Source organism: Debaryomyces fabryi (genome assembly GCF_001447935.2).
Source record: "Debaryomyces fabryi strain CBS 789 chromosome Unknown contig00233, whole genome shotgun sequence".
Classification (NCBI taxonomy): Eukaryota; Fungi; Ascomycota; class Pichiomycetes; order Serinales; family Debaryomycetaceae; genus Debaryomyces; species Debaryomyces fabryi.
The window spans coordinates 1-10,331 of record NW_015385659.1 but is presented as its reverse complement, the minus strand read 5'-3'; the positions used below and the strand labels follow the sequence as shown (position 1 = coordinate 10,331).

The 10,331-nt window shown below is 38.7% G+C and overlaps 7 protein-coding genes across 7 annotated transcripts; 4 read left to right on the top strand and 3 right to left on the bottom strand.

Annotated features, from left to right (window-relative positions):
• Positions 1-333: 333 nt before the first annotated feature.
• Positions 334-1,539, top strand: AC631_05587 (uncharacterized protein; the record flags this gene model as incomplete). Its single annotated transcript, XM_015614416.1, has 1 exon — positions 334-1,539. The coding sequence occupies one exon, from the start codon at positions 334-336 to the stop codon at positions 1,537-1,539; it is 1,206 nt and encodes a 401-aa protein (XP_015464762.1).
• Positions 1,540-1,566: 27 nt separating this feature from the next.
• Positions 1,567-2,238, top strand: AC631_05586 (uncharacterized protein; the record flags this gene model as incomplete). The annotated part of the gene is made up of 1 exon (XM_015614415.1): positions 1,567-2,238. One exon carries the CDS (start codon positions 1,567-1,569, stop codon positions 2,236-2,238), a length of 672 nt encoding a protein of 223 aa, XP_015464761.1.
• Positions 2,239-2,662: 424 nt separating this feature from the next.
• On the top strand, positions 2,663-3,532 carry AC631_05585 (Class II Aldolase and Adducin N-terminal domain-containing protein; the record flags this gene model as incomplete). The annotated part of the gene is made up of 1 exon (XM_015614414.1): positions 2,663-3,532. One exon carries the CDS (start codon positions 2,663-2,665, stop codon positions 3,530-3,532), a length of 870 nt encoding a protein of 289 aa, XP_015464760.1.
• Positions 3,533-3,791: 259 nt separating this feature from the next.
• Positions 3,792-5,306, bottom strand: HST7 (mitogen-activated protein kinase kinase; the record flags this gene model as incomplete). The annotated part of the gene is made up of 1 exon (XM_015614413.1): positions 3,792-5,306. The coding sequence occupies one exon, from the start codon at positions 5,304-5,306 to the stop codon at positions 3,792-3,794; it is 1,515 nt and encodes a 504-aa protein (XP_015464759.1).
• A 310-nt stretch (positions 5,307-5,616) lies between these two features.
• On the bottom strand, positions 5,617-7,359 carry WOR3 (Wor3p; the record flags this gene model as incomplete). The annotated part of the gene is made up of 1 exon (XM_015614412.1): positions 5,617-7,359. One exon carries the CDS (start codon positions 7,357-7,359, stop codon positions 5,617-5,619), a length of 1,743 nt encoding a protein of 580 aa, XP_015464758.1.
• Positions 7,360-7,921: 562 nt separating this feature from the next.
• AC631_05582 (uncharacterized protein) lies at positions 7,922-8,203 on the bottom strand (the record flags this gene model as incomplete). Its single annotated transcript, XM_015614411.1, has 1 exon — positions 7,922-8,203. One exon carries the CDS (start codon positions 8,201-8,203, stop codon positions 7,922-7,924), a length of 282 nt encoding a protein of 93 aa, XP_015464757.1.
• Positions 8,204-8,351: 148 nt separating this feature from the next.
• Positions 8,352-9,839, top strand: AC631_05581 (uncharacterized protein; the record flags this gene model as incomplete). Its single annotated transcript, XM_015614410.1, has 1 exon — positions 8,352-9,839. One exon carries the CDS (start codon positions 8,352-8,354, stop codon positions 9,837-9,839), a length of 1,488 nt encoding a protein of 495 aa, XP_015464756.1.
• Between the last annotated feature and the right edge of the window lie 492 nt (positions 9,840-10,331).

The window sequence follows — 10,331 nt, the reverse complement described above, 5'->3', positions numbered from 1 at the left end:
TATATTTAACGTATATTACCGAAAAAGAAGAACGGACATGGCGCTAGTGCACCTAATAATTTTATTAAAATAGATAAAGATTGATTAGATTGATTTAATATCATTTGGTAAGTTACAACACTGGCTGTGGAATTATTAATATTAAATCGAGAGTACTTGCTTGTGATTGGTAGCAAAGTTTATTTTGAAAGCTGCAGCAAAAAACAAGGTTTATGGCATCCGATTTGATTTGTAATCCTTCATCTAAATATATAGGTATCAATTATCCATACAAGATTAGGAAAGCACGAACTATAAGACATTTTGGAATATACCATAGAAAATTTAATCTCAATGAACGTATCTATCAATGGGAGGAGGTTTGGTAGTCAGGCCGATAATGTCACTGAGTCTCATTTTGTGCCTAATGAGCAAGAACCTGATAATGCTTTAATCCCTAGATCTAGGTACATTCCTCGCGATGAAGATAGTTATAATGGATCCAGGGATGTATTGCGAAACGAAAATGATGGAGATAAAAAAGATAATCTTTCCTTAGATGAAAGTGAGGCTAACGATCGAAACCACGGAGATGGTACTGAATATAATACAGAGATACACAGCCGTGTTCCAGTTTCTAATACTCAGTTTTCCCGGGACATTTATAATAGTGATCATGGCTGCAGTTCATCTTCTGATCCATCTTTAGAATCTGATTTAACAAGTGCGAAATATGGCACTATAGATGCCGATAAGTTAGACTGGGATACATCAGATGATAAGGATAACCCACAAAATTGGCCAAAATGGAAAAAATTGTATGCAACATATACTGTGGCACTCATATGTTTATGTGTTACTCTTGGTAGCTCATTGTATGTCTCTGGTGTGCCGGAATTGGTCAGAGCATTTGGAGCTTCACAAGTGCTTTGTATTTCTGGCTTAACATTCTATTTGCTAGGGTTGGCGTTTGGTCCCGCTGTTGCTGCACCGCTATCTGAAATTATTGGTCGTAGATGGATATATGTATTCTCATTACCTATTTCCATGCTATTTACGATGGGTATCGGTTTATGTCAAAATATCTATTCTATACTTATTTTGAGGTTTTTCTGTGGCTTAATTGCTTCACCTGCATTAGCTGTTGCAGGTGGGTCGATTAGTGACCTTTATGACCCATCAGAAATTGGTACAGCGATGGCTACCTTTTGTTTAGCTCCTTTTCTCGGCCCTGTTCTTGGACCCATGATCGGGGGGTTTGCGGCTGAACACAAGGGTTGGAGATGGACGATGTGGGTTTCTTTAATAATTTCTGGTGCAGTTCTTCCGCTATCAGTGTGTCTTCCAGAAACTTATAAACCCATCATTTTGATAAGAAGAGCTGAAAAGAGAAGTATCAAGTTGAACAAACAACCGATAGACAAACAATACTTTAAACACACGGCGAAAACGGCGTTATTCCGTCCGATAGAGATGTTGGTTGTAGAGCCAATTGTGAGCGTCTTTTCTATCTACGTATCGTTTATTTTTGCAGTATTGTTTGGTTTTTTTGAAGCATAACCTGTTATCTTTCAAGGTGTATATCATATGGACTTAGGCGTTTCAGGATTACCCTTTATTGGTTCAGGTGTCGGATTACTTATAGGTGTCACTTTCTTCGTCTTAATGGACAAATTTGTCTATAATCCTAGGAACCAAGATGGTACTCGGGGAAAACGAGATGAAAATGGGAAGTTGATTCTTTCAGCTCCTGAAACTAAACTACTACCAGCTAAAGTTGGAGCATTTTGCCTTCCTATATCTCTTTTCTGGTTAGGCTGGACAGGGAGAACTGGTTCTATCCACTGGATGGCTCCCACCGCTGCTGGGATCCCTTTTGGGTTTGGCATGATAACCATTTTCATTTCGGTAATCTTTTACTTCTCTATGGCGTTCCCTCCTATTTCTGTTGCTTCCGCGATTGCTGCAAATAACCTATTGCGATATATAATGGCCTCCGTCTTTCCACTATCCGTCACCCAAATGTACCACCGGCTTAACATCGGCTGGGCTTCATCCTTATTTGGCTTTGTTGCGTTAGTAATGGTTCCTGTTCCTTTTCTCTTCGAAAAATATGGTGCCAGGTTGAGAGCTCAGTCCAAATATGGATATGCTGCACAGTCGGCCAAATTAGCTCCAACTAATCGACTGCTCCAATCTGAGCACGAAAAAAATGAAACCCTGGACTCATATGAGGATGATGTTGCGAACCAAGTCTAGTAACTTCTTTATTTTTTCCACCCAAATTTATTGTAGGTTTTCGTTTAATATTTGATTTCATATTACAATCGCAACCTTTCGTATTGGTCAATTTGTTATGTACACATTACAATATACAACATTATTTATGAGTATACTGTTTCTATTAATTATGTTGCCTTATAACTATATATTTACTATTAATGTCTCCTGTTTGAATTGCCGCATATATCTTCATTAGTATGATCCCTCGCTTAATGACTCTTTTATCTTCGGATAGATGAGCTCTATAAAGTAAGTGAGAGCGTTCTCCATCTTATCACGAAAAAATCCCCAGAGTATAAATAGCACCGCAATCCATCTAGCTTAATATTTTATTTTTCTTGAAGCAACTTAGTTTATTAAAATACTGATTATTAGCTCTAAAATTAATAATATTTGTATCATGTCACCAACTTCAGTAGAGAAACCTGTTGAAGCAACCGGAAAACATTATGCGATGGGTGAGGAAGGCTCACACAACTTGGCCAAAGGAATGGAACATCCACACAAGTTACCCCAGTTTGAAAATCCATACGATAAGAGAAAATGGATGTTGGAACATATGGCAGGAGCATTCCGAGTATTTGGACGTAAGGGCTACTCAGAGGGCTCGGCTGGGCATATCTCCATTAAGGATCCCGTTACCCCAGGAACATTTTGGATTAATCCATTGAATAAGCACTTTTCGTTGATGAAGTCCAGTGATTTGGTTCATATAGATTTGGAATGTAATGTTTTGGAAGAGGGAAACCAAGCGGCGGTGAATGCAGCGGGTTTTTCAATCCATGCGGCTATTCACAAAGCTCGTCCAGATATTGTGTCGGCTTGCCATACGCACCTGATTCATGGTAAGACATACCTGACATTCGGAAAGGAGTTGGAAATGATCAACCAGGATGTGTGTATCCTTTATCAAAGGCACTCTGTATTCAGTAACTTCGGTGGAGTGGCTTTAGACGAAAGAGAAGGAGAAGAAATCGCAGAAGCGCTTGGTCCCGATGGGCTTGGTGTGATTTTGCAAAATCACGGACTTCTTAGCGTTGGGAAGACTGTTGATGAGGCAGCATTTCTTTTCATTTTAATGGAAGACTCTTGTCACGCGCAATTGTTAGCTGATGCTGCAAGTGCTGGAGGTTACAAGAAACAGATCATTAATGACGAAGTTGCGACCTATACTCGACATATGACAGGAGACCCGGAATCTTTATATGCTGAATTCCAACCTGATTTCGAATTGGAACTTGAATTAACTAATTCTGCTTTCCTCAAGTAAAAATGGATCATATATACAATTCCAGGTATTGCTACTATTAATGTTTGCAATTCAGAATACATACCAGGCAATGCTATCTTTCTGGTATTGATTATTTGCTGGTGTATAGATTACAGTTCTGATTTTTTACATAGGTTTAATAAATACCAGAATTACGTATGAACTTCTTCAAAAATTAAACATAAAATAATATAACATGCGATATTGTTATAAATATATACATCCATATCTATATACACGTATATGACAATGCTTTGTTCTAACTCTCATTCTTTTCCTTATGCAATTTTCTTATCCCTTTGGCCCACGCCTTAACATCTTTATCGTAAAGTCCTTTATCAACACCAGTTAAAAATCCCTGTGGTTCATTTAATAAATCCCAAGGAGATTTCCGCAAATTGTCATCTTTAATTAGACAGGAATCGATAAATTTACTCAATAGATCATCAAAGGGTTGATTTGTGGTTGGGTTTATCTTATTGACTAAGGAAGGAGGGGCCTCGTTGACGATTCTTTGTAACAAATCTAAAATACCCTCCGGGCCTTGCGGACCCTCTTCCTCACCCTCATCTACCCAAACTGGGATCCCTCTTGCCAATTCAATCAACATTAAACCCATAGACCAAACATCCGACTTTACCCCATAAGTCAAACCTTGTATTCTTTCTGGTGACATATAGGTTGATGTTCCCACAAAAGTGTCTGCCATTGCAAGCGAATTAGTCAATTCTCTCAGGACTCCGAAATCACATAATTTAAATTCACCCTTATGGTTCATTAGAACATTACTTGGTTTAATATCCCGATGTATGATTTTATGCGTAGAATAGAGATATGTCAATCCCGATAGAATTGCATAGGACAATTTCTTTAACACAAATAAGGGAAATTGATTATTCTGGCAAAGCGGTAAAATTTTATCCAAAGACCCACAATTACAGTATTCCATGCAAATCACTATTGTATTGTTATTATTAATAAAAGCTCCGTAGAATTCAATAATAAATGGCGATTGGCATTCGTGCAAAATCCGTAATTCTCTTATTATCTGAGTCTGAATAACACTTTTCAGATCTATATGTATTATTTTTTTGGCCATAGTTTTCTGAGTTGGAATATGAAGAATCTTCGAAACAGTCCCTGAATTTCCGGAACCCAAATTCTTCAATGTCAACAAGTCATTGTTATTCAACTTTATAGAGGATGTCGTTGCGATAGGCGATTGTTGGTCTGTTAAGTTTAGAGAATTCAAATTTGCATCGTTTGGTGATGATGCACTAGACTTCGTTGGAGATATGGACGAAATAACTGTTTGTCTTTTTCGGTTCGCAATCGTGGGGTTTCTCTTATTCATATTTGATAATTCGAGATTCGAAAAATGATTTATAATAACATCTGTAGATGATTGAGTATCTGGGTCAATGTTTCTATTACTTTGATTAATATTTAATTTACCCTGCGAGTTCCTGTTTAAATTCGTCAACGGGGCCGGCCTTACTCTACCCGGCTTAGAGCTAGGAGGGTATCGTAATCCCATATCTAGGGGTGTATTTTCTGGTTGTGATGCTGATGGTGTAGGTGTTGTTGATGGTGAGTCTAAAGACAATTTCTTGAAATTTTTACGCTTCAATGTCTTGGATTGTAAAATCTGATCGTCCATTGGTATAGCATTGGTTGTATCTGCTTCTGGTACCTGTGAATTAGGAATTGGGGGTAACTTCTTGTCTTTATTTGATCCTACTGAAGTCAGGGAATCATTGTTCAATCGAAACATTTTGAAGCCAGTTTATTATACCCTCTAATTATGATCAACAATCTCCTAAAATGCGATTAAACTCTCTTGTTAAACTTACAAAATGATAGTAAAAATGACGGTCAAGTCTAGTAATGTTCCTATTGATGGAATGAAATTACACTTAGATCCGCACTACATGATATTCTCGAAGGATTATTTATATACACAACAATAAATAAGCTTGCTTCAATATTGATACAATTAGAAATATACTGAAATAAATAAATAGATAAACCTAGTAGTACAATCGTAGTAATCATAACACAATCAATTGAAAAAAAACATTTTTTTAATTTCCGTTACCAGAAGGCATATGAGGCTGATGAGCAACTGCTGCGGCCATAGCATTTTGAAATTCAACTGCAGCCCTATTCGCTTCCTGCTGATGATGTTGTTGAGTGTATTGTTGCAGTTGCTGCTGAAGTTGCTGCTGCTGCTGTAATTGCTGATGTTGTTGACGATGTTGTTGTTGCAGGTGCTGTTGATTTTGTACTTGATTTTGAACCTGAGCTTGGGCTTGAGCCTGAGCCATTGCTTGGTTAAAAGCCTGCTGTTGGGCAATAGCCTGGTTATATTGTTGCTGTGCTTGTACTTGCGCGTGGGATTGAACTTGACTTTGAGCAGGCACCTGAACGTATTGCAGAGGGGTATACTGTTGAGACATTTGGTGTTGAGCTTGAGGAACAAAATTACCTGTAGTCGACAACATGGCCATAGTAGCTTGGTCGTTAGGTATCATAGAAACACTATTACTAATAAGGGGAATTTCTGTCGACGTCTCACTGTTGTTTGATCTTTTCTTTCTGGTACGGCAATTTACACAAACTTTATGCTTACCAATGTCAGCAGGGTCCAAAGACTTAGCACACCTGTTACAATGGCCTCGCCTCTCCAAGTTTGTTCTTCTGATTTTATCGTTTTCTCTACACCGCTGGCAAACTTTGAAATTTCCAGACTTAACTCTATCCTTTAACTTAGCTGACTTATCATCACCGGTGATGATTGAAGCGTCTAGAGGGCCCGAGCAATGCACACATTTCCCTTGAGCCGCCCGGTTAGCTTTTCTAGTCCTTAAATTCTCTCGACATGAGGGACATAATACGAATTTCTGCTGATCGGCAGGAATCTCCAGCCCGCACCGACGGCATGCACCCGATTTATCTTTTGTTTTCTTTTGCCAACGACGAGACCTTTTCCTTTGTAAATCTCTACAATGCTGGCATAGCTTGTAGATCTTAGGTTCTGCCAATGGCTTAGGACCTTGTGTATTATCATTCGATTGAGGTATTATTATGGGTTGGTCAAACTCTTTTTTGCACCTAGTGCATGACGACCTCAACATTTGCTCCACATTCCCACCCACTAACTGAGCACTAGGCTTGACAGGCGACTCGTCAATATTCTGATTATTCACAATCTGTTGTTGGATATGTAACGGTGGTATAGGTGCCATCAACTTGCCATCCTCCACTTCATGCTGCTGTACCGGCAACTGCGAAATCTGCTGGGGCATGTGGAGGTTGCTCTGCATATTCCCTTGTATCTGACTATTAGCTAGCTGGTTTCCAGCCATTGGTGTGCTGACTAACTGACCACCCGGAATCAGGCCCGTTTGGATCTGGTTATTTGGAATACTATTGCTTGGTATCTGGCCACCCTGCATGCCATTTAGCAGATATTGCCCCGGATAGCCTGCATCGTGGTTCAACATGGCTTGCGCCGTCGCAATAGCTGGGTTCGATGGGTTCGACAACTCAAACTCCTCGTTCTTCACATCCCTACCGTTTACACCATTACTGCCATCTCCATGGCCTACCCTATGGTTGTTGCTATCTCCACCTTGCGGTCCTACTTGTCCTACCGTTATGCTGGCACTGTCCCTACCACTATTATCGATGGTATTGTTGTTACTGCCGCTGACAATATTTCCATTATTATTGCCCATATTATTATTCATCATCCTGCCTTGTTGTATATTATTATGCAACTGGGGATCCAACAGTGAATCAACACTCAAAAACTGTTGCTCCATACTATTATATATCTTTCATGCACGTATATAGACGCCAATATTTTTGCAATTCTGACTTTTGGTTATGAACTTGAACTTACGGTTATGGTCGTTTATCTTGCTTCATATAAACTACCTATATTTGACTACAAATTTCCATAAAAGTGGTTCTCGAGTTTGTTTTTATATAAATAATTATTGGTAACTGGTGCACGACATCACAGCAACATTGCCACTCTAACAATACGATATCGTCCACCGTAAATAAGGGTGTCAAAGGTAGGAATGGGTGAATAATGACATGTCAGCATCGCGCAAGGTGTTTTACCTGAAGGTGAATCGAATACAGGGATTTTGAATGAAGGTTTTGACATGTTTGGCGATGGAGCGTGCTGCGATGGGGACATAAATATATATGTCCCAAATTCGGGACATAAATATTAAGGAACCAGGTGGTATAAACAATGATATAGCGGTATATTAGGTGGAATTAGGGTATATATGTGTAGATGCAACATTGATATAGATATGGTGGGTGAATCAGGGTGAAACTGGGAGACAATCTGTGTGCACATCCATGAAGTTAGTTCCGTTTACGGTTCCACACCATAAGGCCTACTTCGCCTGCCCTATAAGCACCTAGACCTATCAACAAGATACCAAGGGACTTGACGGAGTTTTGCCACCAGATCGGGTTCTTGTGGAGATTGATTTTTCCCTTCAGATCCTTAAAAAGTGAGTTCAGGTTGAGGTAGAGGCCACCTGCGAACGACATGAGCGACTGGATAGCAGTGCATGGCAAGCACGATTCATATGGGATGGCCCTGGCTGGTGGTGGGTTGAAGACTGATAATATGTTGGACATATCGATGCCTTGTAGGTTGATATTGAAGGCGTAGGATGTATATTGGGGCGAAAAAGTAGCAAAATGGGTCGAGGTTGGGACAAATACGGTCGCACCAATATGAAAAATGCTATCATTGGTGATTTTAAAGTGCTTCTTTTAAACAAGCATGAACAGAGTCAACGGCAGATTGTTAAGGACTAGACTTCCCAGGTGTTTGCGTAGCTACGGTCAATACAACTACCAATACCAGCAATATCAGCAATATCAGCCTCCAAGAGCATCATGGACGAAGCGTATTTTATATACGGGGATTGGAGTCGCTGGAATTGGATCATACATTTATTACTTCTGGTGGCCTAAGCATACATTCCCATCTTCTGTCGCCAAAATATTGCGTAAGGGTTTGTGGGCTGAATCCGATCGTGGAGAAAATGATTACCAATTGGCATTGAAATACTATCTCGAAGCCATTGATCATTGTCACGAAATTGAGTTAGATACGTTGAGTGATGAATATACAGGGATTCAATTGAAAGTAGGAGAAATGTTTGAACGGCTAGACATGTTGGAGGATGCGGCATTCGTGTATAATGAAATTGCCACACTCTATTTGAAAGTATTGACGGCAGCTCCAAATTCAGAAGATGGAAAGCGGATCAAGTCAAGAGACCACCGGGCTCATTTGATCCAAAAGGATTTGCGTTTGGCAATTAAATTGGTGGAGTTGAATAAATCTAATGCTCAGTTGTCCAAGGCAATCTTGATGACCCATTTATTAATTGCTCAGGATGAGGTACACAAGAAGTTGGGACCAAACGGGAACATCTCACGGTTGACCCCCAGTACATCCGGATCTGATTATAAGGCTACAATAGATAGCACTTCAATTGAGATAAGTAATGATGGCATTACCACTACTATTAATAAGAACCCTTCTGCGTGGGAACCATTTGTAGACGAGTTTTTCAATGCTATGGACTTGTTGACTGCTATTTGTATTTCCACAGGAGACCTCGCTATGGCATCCAAAGTAAAGATATCTATGACGGAATGGATGCTTCTCGCCGATGTCGAACCACATAAAGTATTGTTATCCCAATGCAACTTAGCTTCATTGCTTTATTTACAAGCAGAGGAGTACGAGTCGAAGGAAGTAGCGTACAGAAGAAAATTCTTTGAGGATTCTGGCTTTGACTTTGACGAGTATAAGAATTCTTCTCAAGAGGCTTTAAAAGATACTGATGTATTGGAGAAGTTGGATAAGACAATAAAAGAACAACAACGTAATGAATATCTGCTGATAATCCAGAATAAGGAAAAGTGCATAGAACTATCAATAAAGTCGTACGAATCGGTGCTCGAGTTTGCTAAAAACCTCCCTCAAGAAATAATATCAAATAATAACACCATAAACGAGACTGTGGCATTAGCAACTTATGGGTTGGGAGTAGTCAATTTACACTTAGCACAATATGAAAAAGCGGAAAGGTTGTTACGTGAAGCGAGGGTCAGATCAAAGACTTGTGGTTATGATGATTTAATTCTTGAAATCGAAAGAGAATTATCCAAGTTATTCAAAGAAAAAAAGCTGCTTGAAAAAGGCAAAAGAGTTAACAAAGGAGACATTGAAATGGATATACATATGAAGAAATAGGTATTAAAGTCAATTTATGACATAGTATACTTTCACACTAGACATTGCATGTTTAAATGATGCGAAATTTAGTTCTGAATGTTTGACTATACACCACCCTTTTATCTGAGCTAAGCTACGAAGGCACACTACGACATAATATTGGTTTGTATATAAATTACTAAGTAGTATTATCTATTAATATTATTACTGTTATTATTATTATTATTGATATATTAAATATAATGATATTTACAATTAAATGCGATTGCTGCAAATTATACTCAAAATATAGAAAAAGTGCAAAATCTATTTCAAAATGTATCACAGTATATTTTTTCTTTGCCTAAGAAACTCATTTAGCAGTCTTGATCTTTATTTTATAAATTAATTTATTTAGCCTTAAAGTAATATATTAAAAAGCAATCTTCGATATTAATTCGCCATCTAGAACACTTCACGTATATATTTTAAATATCATCAACACCAAATACACTTTTTAAGCTACTGAGA